The sequence below is a fragment of the Tachypleus tridentatus genome, chromosome 8 (genome assembly GCF_004210375.1).
Source record: "Tachypleus tridentatus isolate NWPU-2018 chromosome 8, ASM421037v1, whole genome shotgun sequence".
NCBI classification, from domain to species: Eukaryota; Metazoa; Arthropoda; class Merostomata; order Xiphosura; family Limulidae; genus Tachypleus; species Tachypleus tridentatus.
In genome coordinates, this window is record NC_134832.1 from 29,504,955 (window position 1) to 29,525,983 (window position 21,029).

Here is a 21,029-nt window from a genome sequence, read left to right on the forward strand (position 1 = left end):
AATTATATTTCATAACCTCTTGAAATCCATGATTTAAATCTAAACTTTATATTTATAGAGTAAAATAAAATGTAACATTTTACTACAGTAATACTTTTTACATTTTAGCCATATTTTTTTTAAAAACTTAAAAATTAATAAAAATATGCATAAGAAACAAGGATGTATAGTACTCATGGTCCAGAAAGTTTGTACTCTGATAGATGTTCTTTTATAAGCCTGAGCCCGGCATGGTCAGGTGGGTTAAGGTGTTCAACTCGTAATCCAAGGGTCACAGGTTTGAACCCCTGTTGCAACAAACAGGCTCGCCCTTTCAGCCGTAAGGACATTATAATGGGATGGTCATTCCCTCTATTCATTGGTAAAAGAGTAGCCCAAGAGTTAGCAGTGGTGATGATGACTAGCTGTCTTCCCTATAGTCTTACACTGCTAAATTAGGGATGGCTAGCGCAGATGGCCGCCCTCATGTAGCTTTGCGTGAAATTCAAAAAAGAAACAATCATAAGCCTGATTGAGCATCACATAGCTGGATGTCCAAGAAAAACAAATTATTGTTATAGCTCTCAAATACATATGTTAGAACACAGAAATGTATCAGTTACTAGAATGGAATGTTCCAAAACAATTATAATTGACATAGTTTTTGAAATAGTAGACAAAAGCATTTATCTTCAGTGGTCTGATAAAGACCAGTGCTAGTAGCTTGAAACATCACTCAAAACTTCCTAAACAGTTGCAGTCTGTCAAAAGCATCTTTCTAGTAACCTTTGCTTTGTCTGAACCTTCTCTCAAGCAAGGATTTCAATTTTATCATGATTTTCTCTGTTAAACGTGTGTGCTGTATGTGGGAAGTCATGAAGAGTGGTAATGAAAATCTGGCTGTCATGACATACCACTTGAGCTTATCCTGGTAATGCTAGTACATTGTTTCATTTTGAAAAAATTCTTTATTACATGTAATTATGTATGAGGGGATTTTAACAGTGCTTCTATGGGTCAAGTCTTAATATATAATATCATTCAAGAATGAACTAAAACTCTTACTTTTAGCATTTTCATGTTGAATTAAAACTTCCACATGAAGTTTTACACAAAAGTTTGTAGATTTAGCAACTCTATTGCAAGGTTTTGGTTCCCATAATACACAGAAGTAAACTTAAAAGGTGTATGTGTGAAGTTATGTTATTTATATTTATTTTAATTTCTTGTTCTTTGTTTTCATAGAAGATACAAAGTGGGATAACTCTCATCACAGTAATTAAAGTAATGCTGGACAGATTGTACTGTAGGTTCTAGCTGAAACTCAGACTTCATTAAGTGAAAGTGTGATTTAACTGTTTCAATAGTTTGTTCTCTAATCTTCAATCTCTATTTTGCTTCTTTCATTATCATTCACTAATATAGTGCAGTGGAAGTATAACTTTTTTTAACATATTTCTCGGGCATAGCTTGTTTCGCATCATTGGCAGATGAGAATAGTTTTGTATCATCAGATTTCTTAAAAATGTCATTTCTAATCATGTTCATAAGACCATCTTGATCTCTTAGGAGTAACCTGGTGCATAGAATCCTTAATACAGTCATGCAGAATGCAAGCAATTGATTGTTTTTGTCCAGAGCACTGAAACTTGATGCCTTCTGTTGAGCTCTTCATTTGGGAAGTTTGATGCTGCTATAGATTCAGTACCAAAGAATTATTGAATTAAATAGACATCATTCCTGCACCCTATTGTTGTAGTAGTACAACAATGCCTTGAATGCCTTGATTAATTGCTTGAGTGTTTTTCATGATCTACATAATTTCTTTGGTGTCACGAAATCCAAGACATTCTCATTAGTATTGCTATAAATTTTGTATTCATCTCTCTCCAATAAAGTAGCATAATTAGTCCTTCCTTTTTTTTTCTCTTTGCTTATAATTTGCTCTGTGGCTGTTTCCTACCTGCTTTTTATGCCATTTTGACCTCTGGGTCTAAACCAATTCATCCATGCTCACATCAAGGGCATTTCCAACAAGTGCTGGGCATACTTACTTTGCACTTACAGACATTTTCTTCCCTTCCTGTATAAACATTGCTTTATCAATACAAGATCAGAACACTTACTCATTGGATATCGATAGTATGTTGATATTTGTTTTGTGGCCAGCCATGGATCCAGTTTTCACAAATGGTGCAGCAGTTGCGTACCTTTTGTTCAGTTAGGTTATGGTAAAAGTATTAGCCAATAAACATATAATCCAGAAACTTGAAACATTATCCTGTTTGAAATAATTTGAAACTTGAAATTCTGGGTGGCTGGCCTGTGGAAGCACTGTTAATGAAATGCAAAAAAATAACAGCACTAAGTTTTAAGATGTGGATGTAGCAACAGCTACTGGGTCAAACTACCTATTTGTTTTTTTTAGTACAATATAAAAAAAACATTCAAAAGCATCCTTTTCAAAAGATGAATGAAGATGAAAAAAGAAAAATATAGATTAGATGTCACAGCAGTTCAGTTACAAGGAACAAATTAGCCTTTCTTTAGGCCACTGTTATCAGTACTTGTTACTTCAGTAAAACTAATGGGATTTAAACTTTGTAAGATAAAGTTGTATAATTAGAGCTTTTATATTATAAAATATATTAAGTGTAATATTGTTTAACTTGTTTAGGGTACCTTAGAATTATACTGATAACACTGATTTATCCAAAATACTGTATTATTATTTTGGAGGTGGCTCATATTTCATGTAAAGAGCTCTGAAAGTTGGTTATACTATTGCTTGGATAACTCTTAAAATGTTTACACATTTGATACCATTATTGTAAAGATGAAACATTACTGAAGCTAGTGTGGAGAAACTGAACATTGTTATTACTTCTTAATACAGTAATACCATATTATCTAAATAGATTTTCTGGCCTTATTCTTATTTATTCTGTAATGGCCTTTTTAACTTTGTAAGGTAAAGTTATTTCTGTTAAAAGGTTTACTTTACATTTCTTTTGGCTTTTCACAAAGAATTTTTGTAACTACATAGTTAATGTTACCATGTTTAAGGCCTTAACACTGTCATAAAAATACTTATGAACATGAAAAACAATGTAAAATTATCTGGAAAAGTGTACACACTACATGCCATTGTTACAAGAAGTGATTGACAAGTGAATATATAATAAGCATATAACTTTTATTGATATCCAGAATTTCATATTCCAGTGTGTGCATGTATGATGTTTGTCTTGTCACAGGTTTCATATTTTTTTATATAACTTGTGTATATGATACATTTGTGTGTACAATAATTTAGGATTAAAAAGTTCATTTAATGATATATTACTCCACCTGAAGTTTAAAGACAGTTTCAAACAGCTTTTTTCAAATTTTTTTTGCATCACTTTTATGAAGTGATTTTTTTGCTACTTTAAGTATTTTCAAGACCTAAGTTTTAAAAGTCAATTGTATATGTTAATTCTAAGTATATTTCAATAATTGTAACTTGGAAATATACTCTTCAAAACAAGAAATGCAAAAGGGATATTTTTGTTATTTTAAAGAGAAATATATGTAATAACGTTACAAGCTCAGAGTAGGTGATGTTACACGTGTTAAGGTACTGATTGTCAGACCAAAATCATAATAAAAGTTGTGCACTTTGAAAACTGAGGAAAACATCGGATTTTTTGCCAAAACGCATGCATGTCCAATAAATTTGTTTGAGAGATCTGCATGTTCTGCAAGTGCAAAATCCCTATAAAAGTGACGGGTTCTCGGTTTACATAGCTCAGTGTTAAGCCACCGACACGCAATACAGTTACGCCAAGACTGACTGAAGCAGAACGCAACAACGCCATTGGTTGCTTGGAAGCAGGCGAATCTCAATCAGATGTTGCCAGAGCTGTGAATCTCCACCCAAGCACCATCACAAGGCTATGGATTCGTCACCAACAACATGGATCAACTCGTGACCGTCCACGATCTGGCAGACCTCGTGTGACCACGCCCGCACAAGATCGCAACATCCCCTTACGTCACCTTCTGGATAGGACCACCACTGTGACATCTACTGCCTCAACCATACCAGGGCTGTGTAGGATTTCCAATCAGACCATACGCAACCATCTACAAGATGCAGGAATCCGACCTTGACGTCCAGTCAGAGCCGTCATCCTCACCCAGCAACATCGTCAAGCACGGCTGCAGTGAACTTGGTGGTGGCAGCATCATGATGTGGGCTGCCATGGCCTACAATGCCAGAACAGACCTTTTGCACATTCGAGGGAATCATATGGCTCAACGATACGTGACGAGATTCTTAGGCCCCATGTGCAACCCATCATGGTGAACGCCAACGACATTTTTCAACATGACAACGCCCGTCCTCACACAGCCCGACTCACCACTGTCTTCTTGAGACACCACAACATCAACATTCTTCCCTGGCCCTCCAGGTCACCAGATTTAAACCCCATTGAACATCTTTGGGACGAGTTGGACCGACGCCTGCGTAGGCGACAACCTCAACCACAGACTCTATCTCAGCTTGCAACAGCTTTGCAGGCTGAGTGGACAGCCATTTCACAGGATGTGATTCATCATCTCATCGCTTCCATGGGCAGGATATGCCAAGCAGTTATTGATGCTCACAGGGGGCACACTCGTTATTGACGTTGAGTGACATTAATCTTCAACTCGTAAGCGTGGACTTCGCCTTTGCAGACTTTGGATGTTCAGCAGTGAATGTGCAAAGTTTCACACATGTCATACAGAACTACCCGGAATAAACTTGTTAACAATTTGTTGCATATTTTGCCTTTTGCATTTCTTTTTTTGAAGAGTATAGTTTAAATTGATATTTAGTCATTTTCTGATATTTAAGTGTAATTAATGAAGAAGAAAGAGTTCATATATTTCAATTTCATACAACCTACTTGTCAATTGATTTTTTAGAATTTGTTGGCCAATCCTACAGAATGGTTTTAATTTTATAAAACCTATCACCTTTGAGACTAATTATATTATCCACTTCTATGTTCAAGCATTTTCCTTAATTTTTGTGTGATTCTTGGATGAAATCTTGCTATGGTGTCACATCAAGTTATTTGATCTTTTACTAATGGATACAGCTTTCAAAACAGCTATTAAAAAGTTTAAGTGTGATTATTTAGTGGAAAAATTAGTTTATCTTGTTACAGTAAAGTAAATTTATAGGTGTAAAAGTTTTTTATTGTTACTGTTGACATTTGTTTCATTTGTAAATGCTTATTTGTTAAATATATCTGTTTAAAAGCTGAGGAAATTTTCTTCAGTTAGAAGACATCAGATAACTTGAGATAAGGTAAGCTTATATGATATTATATAATTTTTATTTTTCTTTAAACTAGGAATTCATTGTTGGACAATTGGACAAAGATGTCATATATCAGGTCTACACACTGCATATTTTGTGGCTGATAAAGATATGAAAACACAAAATATTTTAGTGGCAAGTCTTCTTTATGGAATCTTGTAATTAAGTAATAAAAGGTTCATTATTAACACAAAAGTTATTTCTTTCACCATTGAATATATTTCAGTGCATTAAAAACTGCTGAATTTTTAACTTGTTTACAGTATGAAATGCAATGATACATTCTGAATGGTTGAGTATCGTTCATCCATGGTTATGATAATTGTCATTTCTGCATTTTAAGAATAAAAGTGAAAGACACTAAAGAGTAACATTTTCTCTTTTGCGTTAAATAATATTTTAGTGAAATAGCTGAATCTTTAAATTGTTACTGTGTGCATGGCATTTTTCAATACTGCCATCTGCTCAAAAGTTAGATTTAATGACTCATTAATTAACTCCAAAAAAAACATTAATTACTAAAATTAACTTTTACCTTTGCATCACAGTGTTTTATTATGCTGTTGTCTAGTAAATTGTTGATGCTTTATTCATGCTTGAATTGCATAATTTTATTCCATAGTGTACTTAAGGAAATCTGTAATCTTGGAATAATATTTATGTGTATATGAACATTTATCAAAGTACTCAAATTAGGTAAATACTTTATAAGGCACACACGTTTAGTCTAGAAGTAACTCTCTAATATGACTTTAGGAATCACATCTTGTTAAAAATACTCAACTTTAAGGTTAAAGGTCTTATCAATTTGAAATCTAGGGCTCAAGTTTACACAATTATTGAGTAAAGTAGTGTAAATGTAATTCACTCCAAATAGACTTAACGGATATAACTTTGTTTCTGGTTAAAAAACCAACTAATGATATCGAGAGTTCTGCATCACATACTGCCATAGATACATGCCCTGTATTGAAAGTTCTGTGTCACATGCTGCCACAGACGTTATGCCATGTATTGAAAGTTCTGTGTCACATGCTGCCTCAGACATCACACCATGTATTAAAAGTTCTGTATCATATGCTGCAAGAGACATCACACCATGTATTGGGAGTTTTTATCTCATATTACCACAAACATCTTGTCCTTTCTTATAATATCTGTATCACATATTACTACAGACATCTTGCCTTGGAGGTTTTACGCAGTTATCCCTTGCCATTTGCAAAGGATAAGTTCTACAAATTATGGTGAATGTTAAAACCACAAATACAGTTAATAATAGAGGTAGTAGTGGCATTGTGCAAAGAAAGTGGGCAGAGGAATCTGAGAAATTACACAGGTCTGCACTGAAATGCTGTATATAAAGAAAGACCGAGTATACATGGGATACTGTGGTGTGTGGCATGATAGAATTGAATGTGCAGTGCATCACAATACAAGCCTCATACTAGTTTTGAGGGTAGGCTGCAGGTGTACTGCAAATGCTCGAAATTTTGAGGGGTAAAATCTGGAATTACAAGGGACAACTGTACTACATATTGCTACAGACATTTTGCTCAGTAGCTGAAGTTCCATATCACATACGGTAGTAACTAACCATCTTCCACAATGTTGCAAATAAGAAACTGATAGCTAGGGGTCATTCAGCTCATGGGAACATATAAAACAATGTACATAGGATTGTATAGTCATGTTCATATTTTTATAATTTTTATATCTGTTAAATGTAAGTATGATTTTATAAATATCTTTTTATACAGGTTATGATATTGCCAGTAACCATCATTGTTCTCATAAAAGAAAATATAACGTATCATAAACCAATGTGTATATGAGTGTACAGTCATGTTGATTTTATGTCAGTTAAATGTAAGTATAGTTTGACAACTTTTTTCATGGAATTCATAATACTGCTAGTAACTGTTATTGTTTTCTTGAACGGAAACAGTAAAAAATATGTTGCTTCACTACTTGACAAGATTTTTAAAAAGTTTTTAAATTAAGTGTACACTTCTTATGAGGGGAGCTTTAATGTGTTCACTCTGTCATTTTACATCAGTCTTCCTTTATTCTGCATACTGCAAAATAAAATCAAAATTATCTTGTAATCAAACTGTTAACAAATTGCAGTTTGCATAGTTTTAAAGTTAGTATTTAGAATTGAAAACTTTTTAAAGAAGAACAGAATTAATAAACTTCATCTATTATGCTATGTTTATTGATATATTTATTCTTGATGTTTGTAAGATTCTGTTCATTCTGTGGAATGAACCATGCATTGTTTATAGCAGTGTATAAAATAGCATTTCAAGTTGAGTGCTACTAATTTTTCTGATTTATGAACATGTAGATCAGGTGTGTGGTGAAACTGTTGATGAAAAGAACTCTGTTATAATCGAAATACTAACAATGAACATGATTACACATATAAAATGGACTCTTACAGTTAAGTAAATAAAACTAGTATTGATTGTCATAAATAGTGACATTTAAGACTATTATATACCTGTGTAATTACATAGTTATTAAATGTAAATAGAGGTCACAAGGTCATACTAGTTGTCAACATAAAGCTATTGTTGGCCTATTTATAAAATATATGAATTATTCCTTGCTCTTTGAGTTAAGAAACTTGTGTAGGTATTTTAAAGTTTCTTTTGTAGTTTGATTTGCTAGAGGGGAGGAAAAATTTCCTTTTATCTCCAGTTTATGGTTGTTCAAATAAAATTTGGTAAAGCAATAATAATACCACTGTTGATTAACATTTTGGTTTCAACAACCAATATTGTAACCCTAAAACATTAATTATAATTTGTACTTGGGAGTTTCTATATCCTGTTAAGTATAAGTGTAAAAGTTCATTGTTAACTTTTATGCTAACTGCAAATGCATTTCATTAAATTTATAGCTTATAACACCAGAAATGGAAGACTGTTACAACTGTAAGTAGGTGAATAATATTTAATTTTATTCACACATAATGTTAAAAATTTGATCAAATTTTAAATTGAAATATTTTGTTAATGTTATAAAAAAGAAAGAGAAAACCACAACAGTGTATTAATGTAGAAGTAAAAGCGAGACATGTTGCAATAACTTTCTCTTAATCATATAATTGTTATTTTATTTTGGTTAGTGCTTATCATGTGTGTAATTATAGTGTTACATAAAATAGTGATTGTTGGTGTTATTATTTTAATACAAAATTGACTACATTAAAACAATTTTGAATATGCTAATCAGTAAGTCGCATGATAACTGCAGACAACATAAAGTTGAGATGGAACAGGATGTATCGGAACTACATCTTGATATATATACAGTCAAACATCGATATAAGGTGCTAGTTGGGGTCCAAAAAATTCGACCTCGTTGTATCTGATTGCGCCTTATACCGATTTGATTATGTATTTTTTTTACCCTCGGGGTGAGCGATAATGCAAAATTTACACGTTTTGTAGTGAAATAAAGAAAAACAAACAAAACTACTTACACCAATGATATAGCATTTTTTATTTATTTTTATTTATTAAACTCAATTTTAAGACTGAAATTAAATGTAAAAAGCAGAATTCTAAAGAAATTTATCGAATTCATTACTTTGATGGGGGCTGATATTCTAAAAGTAGTTCCGTCAGAGCAATCATGTGATCGTTTTTACGATTAGACGCTGTTTAAAATTAGTTCAATTTTAAAAGTTAATACATATTGTAATTAATTTTGATAATTTATTTACTAATTATTAAAATCTAAGTACAAACTGAAGTCAAATAATTACCAGATAAAAAAATGTCATGGCAAAGTTTAAAATACGAATTCAGTACTGAAACAAAAACGGATTTTTCAAAAAATTTAATAACAATAAAATATAGTAAGCACATAAAACAAGTTGAAATGCAGAAATTTATAGTTACTCAGTAGTCTTCTTTCTTTCAAAAGCCTCCAAAAGTGTCTGTTGTCTTCCTCCTTGGTTCCGCATCCTCTTTGCAGTTCTCATTAGGTCCTGGATCTGTAGTATCTTGCAAATTCCTAGATTGTGGTGTTCTGCCCAATATAGAAGTTGTTCTGTGTACTGTACTGCCTGAGTTGAGGTGATGCAATTCCTGAGTTCTTCTGGAATGGGGTCATCTTCTTCTTCTTCATCTGGAGTGGTAAAATCTGTAGGTGCTGCCGCTGGGTTCTCTATTGCTTTCTGGATCTCTTCATCTGTGAGGCGTGGCTGGGTAACTGGTGCTACTTCGTCAATCTCGGCCCACTGCTTCACAAGGGTTGTCAAGGGGAGTCCATCCTGGTAGTCTACAAACTTCCTTTCTGCCTCTGCTACTTCTTCTGCTGTAAATCCATGGAAAATGTCATCTTTTTCTTCTATTGGTTCTGGTTGTGGTTCTGGTGCTGCTTCTTTGAGTCCTTTATTCCAACAATTGATGATGGTGCTCTGGCTTATCTTGTCCCATGCTATGCTGCTCATGTAGATGGCGTCCTTGATGGTCATCTTCTTCAAGAACTCTGTAGAAACCCCAAAAAATTTGGGGCCTAAGACCCCATCACGCCCAACTGATTATCGCGCTTTATCGATGCGTTTTATATCGATGTTTACCTGTATTTAGCATTTTTAAGTAGCTTGATGACACTGATAAGTGTTTGCTTTTGGGAAAGTAAGGTGACATTCCTTTCTGATGCAGGATATTCACAAACTCGGATCATAAAGATGTTTCTGATACAGAAACAAGATTAGCTATTCTTGTTCAATGCTGCCTTCTATATGCAAACTTTTCTTTACATATGCCACAAAGCTTCCTCTTCTCCCTTTTGGAACTGCAAGTTTTTAATGTGTCTCACATGCAAATCATCATATTCCACCTCCTACTCAAGAGGAGCATGACATGTTCACATGATACATGGGACTTTTTCTACCTAACTGTCACTTCTCATTTCTTGTTTTTTGTGTATTTAATTCTTCATGTTTGACTTTGTTTCCTAAAATAGTTGTTTTCTTAATTAATTTTGCTTTTATTCAACTACTAGTTTTTTTTACTAGTATCAGCTAATTGTCTGAGCTTGAATATGGATAACTTTTCTGTGCAGTGAATTCTAAAGTTAACATCATCACTTCAGGGTTTACATTAGCATGTTTTATCAGGCCTTGGGTATGAATGACCTGACAGTGGCTTTATTTACTTATTATACAGTAGGAGATTGAATGCCTAAGCTCCTCCAGAACAGGCTGATCCTGTGCAGGCTAACAAGAACTCTGACTATCTTTTTCTTCCTCCTTAGTTTTGCATTTCTTTCTCATTCCCAGCCATATGAGTGTATTATGCCTAATTTGGTCTTTATGGATTTTGTTTTTCAAGTTTGTGATGTTTTATCTCTTCCATCTACTTCTTATGCACCTTGTTCTTCCTTGTTGTAGGAACAATCTTCCTAACCCTTTATGCCTTTTTCTTCCTCACACGATATTTGGGTTCACGCTGATCACTTTATCTTGCAGTTAAGCAAGAGAATTAGCATGTTGCACCTACCCATTTCCATTAGACCGGTTGACATTATCCTACTATTGTGTGTACTATCCATTTTTAGACCAGCAGGTATTAGGTACTCTATTGCCTATTTGGGGATGGCTCCCAAATCATCCATTAGTCTTACCCATGCCCAATATTTTTGCTTATGTCTTTTCCTTACCAATCTATCATGATATCTTTCTTCCATACACCTCTTATCTCAGGCTTTCCATAGAAATCCTAATGGGTTTTTGGGACATACCCCTGATCTTGTCTCATCCACTTTAGCATGCATATTATATTTGGCTTTGCCATTACCTATGTAATTTCTTTGTATTGGAACCTTTAAGTTGTGATGCCATATTGGGTTAGGTCTGTTCACCTTTGACATACCTTAGGGACTTGTATATAGCCCTATTTCTGAGGCATTAAGTTTTTATATGGTTGTAGAAACTATTGAGCTGTGGGTGACATTGGTCCATCAACAATCTACCCTTATGACTTTTGTTAGCTTATTTATCTTATTCAGATCCTTATATGCCTCCTATTTTCATTTCCTGTCGTCCTTCTCTCAGCCTTTACTTGTTCCTTCTAATCAGAGTACTTCTTATCACTTGCCTTGACAGTAAAACTTCCGTTGCAACCAGTACTGGTAACTACCCAGATTTGAATCTGGTGAAGACTATTCAAGTTTCTTCATAGTTGGCTTCCTTCTTTAGCAATCAATGGGTCCTTGAAGTTCTGTCTGAAGGATTTGTTGGCCAGTTTCTTTTCCAATCTCCCATCTCTCCTCATCCCGTTTGTTTCCTTCCTCCTCAAGATACCATGACAAGTCAGTATCTGTTAAAAGAAGTTGAGAAATTGTTATTGAATCTGTTTCCATCCTTTCTGGGATTTTTCTTTCTGTCTTTTTATTGTCCTTAAGAAAACCATGAATTAGTGGCTGATAATTGATTTACCTCACCTCAAACATTCCATTTCACTACCCTGGTTCACCATGGATTCTTCACCTGGAGATGGTCATTTACACTGGGTTTGTAAATGACCACAATGGATGACTCCAACACTTACCTACATATACTGCTTTCTTCTCAGTTTTGCCCTTATCTTCAGTTTGTTCATCACAGGGTGGTTTATAAATCATGAGCCCTCCCTTTTGGATCTGCCTTAGCACCTTATATTTTTTCTCAAAAATCTGATATTTTGTTTGATATCCCCATGCTCTGTGACTGCTATTTAATTATTACATGGATGATTGGCTTCTTCTGGCTCATTCCAAACATAAATTGGCCAGTGATACTTTTGCAACTTCTTTTGGTTGCAACTTAGGTGGACTGCTTGGTAAAACTGAAGAAGTTCTTCCTCACACCAACTGAGTATATCTTGCCTATTTGGGAACCTTTCTCAACTCTCATATCAGTTGGGTACACGCTTCTTCTAATGGTTTTATTCAATAGAACTGTCAGTTTGCCATGCCCTCTCAATTCAGTTATTTACTGCTTGCGAGATTCTGTTACTTTTGGGGATGTGTTCATCGATAACACTAGTGGTCCCTCTTCACAATGCATATATGAGATCCTTTCAGTGAACACATCATGATCAATGAAACCTTGTGTGGTATCCTTTTTTGGCCCCATTTCTCTTTTTTTTTTTTTCACAGCTTCCTGGTGTGCTGATGAAAGTGTAATGCATATTAACACTCCAAACACCCTGTGTTGGGAATTGCATCACTTCCTTCTTCTCACGTGACATTTTCTTGTAATGGTACACTCAGATAATTTTATGGTGGTAGCACATATCAACCACTAAGGGGTACCCAGTGTATAGATCTGTGTTTTCAAGCATTGGATCCCTTATATTGGGCCCATGTGCATCACATTCATTTTATTGCATGTCAAGTGCCTGCTTTCACTCTGATAACTGATCATCTTTCTCACCCTGATTGGATATATCCCACAGAGTGGGCTTTAGATCTCTTTGTTTTCAGATGTAATTGCCATTGGTTGGGTTCTCTCCGTGTGAATCCTTTTGCTACAACCCTCAGCTTTTGGTTGCCTGTACCTCATTCCTAAGCTCTGGCAGTTGATAGCTTCAATCAGAATTGGTGACACAAATATCTTTGTCACCTACCTATTAGATTATTTTATCAGGTGATTTCTCTTATACACTTCATTCCTTGTTGAGCCCTCTTTATAGCTCTTTATTGGCCAGCTCATCCTTGGTCCCTATAGTTACAATTCTCCTGTCCCTCTTCAACTTTCTCCTTATCTTCTCTGTCAACCTCAGTCACATGTTTTACATCTTTACACCTGGATTTTGTCCAGTCTTTGGTGAGATGATCCAGTACAACTGTCCACCTTCCATGGAGGTGTATCACTGTAAGTGGAATGTTTTTTTAGTTGGTTTACAACTAGTGGGTTTCCCAATGACTGGCCAACTGTGGTAGAATTTCTCACCTGGACCTTTAACCATGGGACTTTGACTTTCTCACTTTCCAGATATTTGATAGTCTTATCCCATTCCTTTCATTTTTTCTGATATCATAGAGATTTCACTTTCCCTGTTCTTACCATTCTCATGCATTCCTTCCAGGTATGTCACTTTCTCAGGCAACCTTCACTTCTGGATTGGAATATTAATGTGATTCTCCACTCCCTTGCTTTACCTCTGTTTGAACCATTTTTCATATGTTCCATGTTAATCTTTCCCTTAAAACATATTTTCTTCTTCTCTTAGCCTATGGACTTTGACAGTTAGATTGTTACTTTCTCCCAAATACCTCAAGAGGGTAGTTCCTCCTTTTCTCCTATTTCTCTTCCTTCAATTTCCCATTTTTATTCTAGCCTAGAACGAGATAGGCTTCCAGAGTACACATTCTCAACTTTTATTCCCTGGCCACCCCTTCATGATCTTTCACCTTCTACCCTTAATAGTTTGGTAGTTCTTTTGGTTCAACTTTCCATTTCCTTCCTACCTTCTTCTTTTTGTAATTTGTTCCAGGTGTTCTTTCATCAAATCTGACACCTCACTTTTACCCTTGCTTCTCGTCTTCGTTCTTTGTTGGAGGAGATTCTGCAATCAGGCATATAGACTGCACCCAGTATATACATCTATCACTATCTCAATCATTTTGCAAGTTTCTGTTTTTCAAGGTTTTGTCTACCACCTTTGATCATTTTCTAGACTTAGTGTGACTCTGACTGCTAAGTTTCTAACCATACATTCTATTGTTTTTAGGGGTCTTTGCTTTATTCAACATTATTTGAATCCCACTCTGTGACCAGTGGTGCCTGACCAGGTATTATTTAATTTGAAATGCACACTGTACAGCCACAATGTCTCTCACTTTATCTTCCATGGCTTTGTATACTCACCATTGAAATAGGGTGTTCCAAAAAATCACTTGTAGGTTCATGACCTTGTGATATTTTGCTTCATATATGTGCCTATCCCAGACCACACCACCATTGGAGTGCATGGGTAAAGCAGAAGGGGTTTGCTTTTCATCCCTGTTATACCTAGATGAATAATTTTATATGGTCTGCTTTTCAAAATAAAGTTTCATGGTCACCCATTATACAGTTTCAGGTGATGGCATTCCTCCAGACTCTTCACTGCATCATCTTCCTCCTTTGATTGATGGAAGATATCACCACTTTCCAGTTCCAAGCCATTGGGGTGGTTGACCATCCATGCCTCCAGGCACCCTGCTGAATAAGTTCCTCAGAGTAATCATTCAGTTACAGAGTAAAGCCATGATGTTCTGTGGATGTAGATGATGCAATATTTTCTTTGCAATAACTAATGCCAGTGAAGTAAGATGTCAAAATATAGTTCATCCCTTTGATTTGGAGTCTTTATCCTTGCATGGATGTCAATACCTCAGGGATAGGTTTTGGATTTAGATTGAATCAATCAACATAAGTTGTCACATGGGTATTGGGTTGTCTTTCTTCCTCCCTCAGCATCATTTGTATGTGTTGTGGCTCACAGTGGTTGTTCATGGAATTGTTTCATTTCTGTCATTGACTATCCTTCATCTTCTCTTCTTAGAGGGTTGTTACTGCCAATTGGATGGTCCCAGTCTATTTCATGGGTGAGGGAGTTAATTATGTATGATGAACATTATTTCAATACCAGATGCCAAGTTTCCAAATTGATAGCTCAGAGCTAATACTAGTAATATACCTGGAAATTGGAGTGGGTCTCAATCCTCCAGTTCTTGAATTTGAGATGAAAATTGTATAATCCTTATCCTCCCCTTGCACAGATGTTGATACCCTGCAAGCAAGTTTTGGATGCAGTTGGCTTAGTGAATATCATCTGTTGCACCCTAGCTTTTCTACACCTCAGGCTGCATTCTTTGTTTACCTATCTGTTTCATTGTAACATTGAGTTACAGTATACTTCTACGGTTAGGATCACTTTCCTGCCACATTTTCTCCCACTCGGTTGTGTTCCTCATTTTCCACCCTTATAATATCTTGGACATTCCACAGTTAAGCAAAGAGTATACTTGACTCTAAAGTAGTACAGTTCCCCTCTTTGTATTTTTGTATCTGATTCGTTTATTTCCAGGGGCATCCTTCAGAAAATTTTGTGGGGATACTTTTGTTACTGCCTTGCACCAGTTCCTCCTTCTTAGCAGAGTGAGCTTCTAGCAAATTTTGTGAGAAGAAGTAAGTACAGTATTGGAAGTTCTAATTTTCCTACACTAAACACGTATTTCTTGCAAGTACTTACCTCTCTCACAATTTCCAGCCTTCCTCCCCACATTTTTCTGGTGCTGACATGTGCCAAACTTAGAAGTGATAGTTTAGTAGAGGAGTTCAGAGAGAGTCATATGCATCATGTGAGTATGTGATGCTCCTACTGGTGAGAGATGATGATTTGCATTAGACATGTTTGAAATCTTGCAATTCCACTGGTGGAAAGGAGAGAGAAAGACTTGTGGCATGTGTAAAGAAAAAGTTATAGAGGGCAGTACTGAAAGAGAATAGCTAATCTTGCAAAAAGAGGTAAGTACTTATCAGAAATACGTTTTCAGCATAGGAAAATTATAACTTTCAGATTGGGGATTTAAAATTTCCAAGACTGGGATACATCTTGTTCTTAATAGCATTTGGAAACAAAGAATGTGAATTAGCTTAAGGTACTAGGAACATGTAGAAAGAGACCTGCAATAAGTCATACTTCAGCCATGGTAAGCAATGTATAGTAATAATTGTAACAGGTGAGAAAAACATGAACACAAAGTTCATTTGCAAACCTTATGTAACATTACACAGTGTAATTAAATATCTTTGTTTGTAAAAGTGAAACAAGTATTATGTACACATACTGCTTCCCACTAACACCTGTTGAACCATTACATAACTCAAGCAGCTAGAGAATGAAATGGGTGTCCATACTATTTTATATGAACATTTGGTAGTCAAGTCACTAGATGTAACATGCTTTATATTTCTGTGCAGTCAGACTGCTAAAATGGGAGCTGAAAAACTGTTGTATTTTTTTTGTCACATACACTACATGGATTATGGAAAGTGGGTTGGGAAGAGTGGTGTGCTTTAGCCTTACCCTGACAAAGGAACCCTTTGTAATAGAAACTATGCTACAGTGCTATTGTCATGATATGTGATCTTCAGATATAGCATGAGTGGTTGTGGTGACATAGACTGTAATGCCATGTTGAGGCTCCAAAATCATATTAATTAATGTGACATGTATATGTTTCTGGTGGAGGTGATGGTATTGGTGATGTGTGGTTATAGAATACATTCCACAAAGGCAGTGAAAAAGGAAGAAGAACATGGCATTAGTATTTAGAAAGCGATAGTGTTATAAGAGGTTTTAAATCAACCATTACTTTATTCTTACAAAACTACAGTAGAGGCCTGAATATTAGTTAATAGCCTGTTGTTATTTTCATTAACTAAATTTTTATAAGTTGTAAATAATACTGCACTATTTAACATTAGCTCTTTTTACCGTTTTTTTTTAAGGCTCCAAGTACAAATCATCGTTCTTTATTTAGCCAGACAGTCCTTACTAATCCACCCTACTGGATACACAGTCCACCCGACCAGTTGTATCAGGAAAATACATTTGATTGCTATTTTAGGTTCCAACATGGAAAGCCTTTGGTTAAGTGCACATTGACTGTTAGTCACAAGAATTGTCTAATTGTGTCATTAGAAGAACCTCTCCGTGCACTTACTCCTGGCCAAGTAAGTTGTTAAGAGCTAGTTTTTTGTTTTTAATTCAGCCTTCAACTATTTATTTAAAAACTTGTATGCATGGTAGTATTATAGAATAGAGAGATAGAATATGAAATACACACATGAATTTCTGCTTTTACTCAATGTTAATTTCTCAGTCAAAAATTTAATTATTGTAATTTTGAGGAAGTGTCTTAACACAATAATGATAATAATTTCTTGTGTAAATTTCATATTATTCTCAATATGTACATTGAATAACTTATTGAATAGAAATATTTAAAAAGAAAAATTAAAGACAGTGACTAATACTTTAGATTCCTCTCAAATGATGATCTACTTCTAATGCAACTAGAAATGATCTAATGATGTATAAATAAAATCCACTAAGGACCTGGTTAGTTGTGGACTTTTTAAAGTCTTTTCTTTACTGATAATTTTCTTGAATGAGTGTAAGCCTATTGGAAATTTAGCCAGTGATGTAAGACTTGAATTTTTCTTTATATTTATATTGTAGTCATGACTAGTATTGATGAAACAGAAGTATTGAATTGTGAATAAATTAGTTACAATTTTATTTATTGTGTAACAGACATAAAAGATATCTTGAAATAATTATTAAACTGTAAGAGAATTAAAGAATGGTGGGAGCCTATATATCAAGTGAAGTTTTTGCCAGCCTTAAAAAATTAGTTTGTATGAGAGATATATTTAGCCGTATTAAATTTTTTCATAATATTTTAAGTCCTCATTAAAAACTTCCTTTCTTTCAGTTTGCAGTATTCTACACAGAAGAAGAGTGCTTAGGAAGTGCAAGGATTATTCGACCTGGACTATCTCTCTGGTCTTTAAACTACAATATCTGTAAAGCACAAAATTTAAGCAAATAAAAATATATATATTTTTAAATGGACTAGGTGTTTTTTTTTCTAGAAGGATTTAATTTTGTTTGCATGATACAACCAAATCCTGTACAAAGAGTAGAAGTGATTATACAGGGTGTTCAGAAAGTCACTGTGCACTTATATAAAGGAGTTCTAAAGTAACACAATTGTCTAAAGTGTTCACACTGTCTCGTGCAGAGTATTAGCAAGCCATACACATTTCAGAATTTTGGTGACAGATTGGAACGTTTAGATGCTTAATAAATACAAATTACTGATCCATTTGACAGTTTTTTTTATTGACACATACTTTCCCGCAACCATTTTTATTTCCTCTTGCGATCCTGACATACTATTTAATACAGCATGAATTAATTATTGTGTAGTATCATCTTCTTGCTGTATTCTTTAACTGTTTCCACCTTCGGGTATTCACACCACATCATAATGGAAGAAAATACAGTCCAGTAGAGACATTCTGTAAAAAATCTGTCACTAGTTTTGTTAGACATGGCTCAGTGTTTAGCATCATTTGACAATCAGTCGTAGGATTTATGCATTCCGGACTTTGGTGAATGCGCTGTTGTAGTGACCAGAAAAGAGTAGTCCAAGAATTAGAACGGTTATACATAGATAACCTTTCAAGTAATTTCATGTGGAAGTTTCACTTTGATGTTCGAGTTCTACTTTAACACATGACATTATCTGTGTGAACCTCCAAAAGTGTTACATGTTTCTTTTAAATAAATGTATTTTGAAACAGAACATTATACATGCGAAACTCCAAAACTGTTAGCTATTTGTTTTTCAAATCAATGTAGTTAAACACGTAACATTGTTCTGTGAAACTCCAAAACTGTTAGCTATTTGTTTTTCAAATCAATGTAGTTAAACACGTAACATTGTTCTGTGAAACTCCAAAACTGTTAGGTATTTGTTTTTCAAATCAATGTAGTTAAACACGTAACATTATCTGTGTGAAACTCCAAAGCTCTTGCATATTAATATTAAAGCTGTATCTGTGCGTTTGTTTTTTGAATTTCGCGCAAGCCGTCCCTAACTTAGCAGAGTAAGACTAGAGGGAAGGCAACTAGTCTTACTACTGGGCTACTCTTTTACCAACGAATAGTGAAATTGAGCGTCACATTATAACTCCCCCACGGCTGAAAGGGCGATCTTGTTAGGTGTGACAGGGATTTAACCCGTAGTTAAATTGAATTTCTGGATCTCCGGGTGTGTGCAATGAAAGACAGAAAAAAAAAGATGGAAAACACAGAAATGAAACTTAGTTGGACTAGCCGCTAATATTAACACCAGCAGCCATTGTAATCAGCCACTGATACTGTTTTCGCGCACGCGTGCGCAAGTTTGGGGAGAATCTTTTATAGTTTTGGTTCTTATTTACAGAAGTTATTTTCACATAATTCTGTTGAAGAACATTCAGTACATATTAGCCTAAAATTACTGTTTTTGTTGTTGTTGTTTTAACAGTTTTTCTCTAAATGATATAATTCTTGTAGGTCCATGACTGTTGGCTATACAGGTCCTAAGAACATAAGCCACACACACGAAATTAAACAAAAGTGCGGACAATATTACAAATAAGCTCACTAATTACTTATAATTAGTTTTCTCTTAGTTCTTTATATTGTATGGGTTACAACAAGTAAAAACATAAAAGATCTCAATATGATTCAGTACGTAAACCTAACCAATAGAGAAAATTTAAACTAATTTATTTAGTATTAGGGTTACGTGATCAGGGAAAGTGTTATGTGTTTGAATCGTACTCTCCAACGAAAATCACTTCACAATTTATGCTAGAACTAAATCTAAACCAAATAGTAGCACTACGAAAAAAGATGAAGCAATTTCTGGACATGGCTAACACACTCTTAAATGGTTGTAGTTTAAGGTAAGTGGTATCAACTTAAATCATTTAATGTATATGTAATCAGACTCTTGGCCAATTACAATTTAGCTGTATATTTGTGAATTATTTTAAAGTATATATTTCTCTTAAGTTTTTTCATTAAATACACCCTTGTGCAAAGTAATTGAAACAAATGGTCATTTTACAATATTTTTAGCATGGCGGCCGGTGTAGGCTCGCTTGACCCGCTGATTTCCCTTAATAGTCATTTTTTCACACAGACAGCGTCATTAGCTGTGTTTTGCAGTACGGTCGATCTATTTTTGGGATATATGACGAAATTTTGAGGAATATTACATCATTCGAAATTACATTAGAAGGGCAAGGAGACCAGTCAAATAACAACTTCTTATCAACTCAATGAAGAAAAAACGATATCAATGGGGTCTGAAATGCAAGAACAATGGAGGAAGGTGTTATTCAGTGACGAGACTCATTTCTTCGTACAGGATCAAAGAAGTCTGCATGTTCGCAGATCTCCAGGTGAGAAACTTCGAGAGTCTCATATCAATTAGTTCGTGAAACATCCCTTCAAGAAGATGTTTTGGGGCTTTTTCAGTTACTATGGCGTCGGAGGCTTACATATCGTAGAAGGAATGATGCGAGGACCACAGTACATCGAAGTTTTGTAGAGAAGAGTCGTTCCAGAATTGAAAAAGAGATTTTCAGATGGATCTGGCATTTCTCAGCAAGATCTGGCTCCGTGTCAAACATCGAAACTTGTGAAGAATTTTATGACTACAACGCGAATGAAGGTGCTGGACTGGCCTGGAAACTCTCCGGACTTAAATCCTATTAAAAATCTTTGGGCTATTTGTAAAGAAAGACTTCGGGGAAAAGACTGTACTACGAAAGATAAGCTAATTGAGGCCATAATTGAGGTGTGGTACCGCGATCCAAAAATTAGTAAAGATTGCAGTCAACTTGTGGACTCGATGCCAAAGCGGATTAATGATCTTCTGAAAAATAAAGGCCGCCATATTATGTATTAAATTGTGAGTAATTTTTAGATTCTCAGAAATAAAACGCAAAAAATTGAAAAAATCGTAATTTTCCGTCTTGTTTCAATTAATTTGCACAATGGTGTAATGTAAGCAAATGCCAATACCTGTATAGGCAGCCATGACTCTGTTAGTGCTCAGTCCTCACAAATCA

The 21,029-nt window shown here is 34.9% G+C and overlaps 1 protein-coding gene across 5 annotated transcripts in view; it reads left to right on the forward strand.

The window, feature by feature from the left end:
- Positions 1 to 17,974, forward strand: part of LOC143222068 (mitochondrial tRNA-specific 2-thiouridylase 1) — a 40,649-nt gene extending 22,675 nt beyond the window's left edge. For all 5 annotated transcript variants that reach the window (XM_076447937.1, XM_076447935.1, XM_076447939.1 and 2 more), the window contains 3 exons: positions 5,370 to 5,470; positions 16,842 to 17,066; positions 17,831 to 17,974. In XM_076447937.1, coding sequence (XP_076304052.1) covers positions 5,370 to 5,470; positions 16,842 to 17,066; positions 17,831 to 17,947 — 443 coding nt within the window. In that variant the 3' untranslated portion in view covers positions 17,948 to 17,974. The remainder of the gene's footprint in view (positions 1 to 5,369; positions 5,471 to 16,841; positions 17,067 to 17,830) is intronic.
- The last annotated feature ends 3,055 nt before the right edge of the window (positions 17,975 to 21,029 follow it).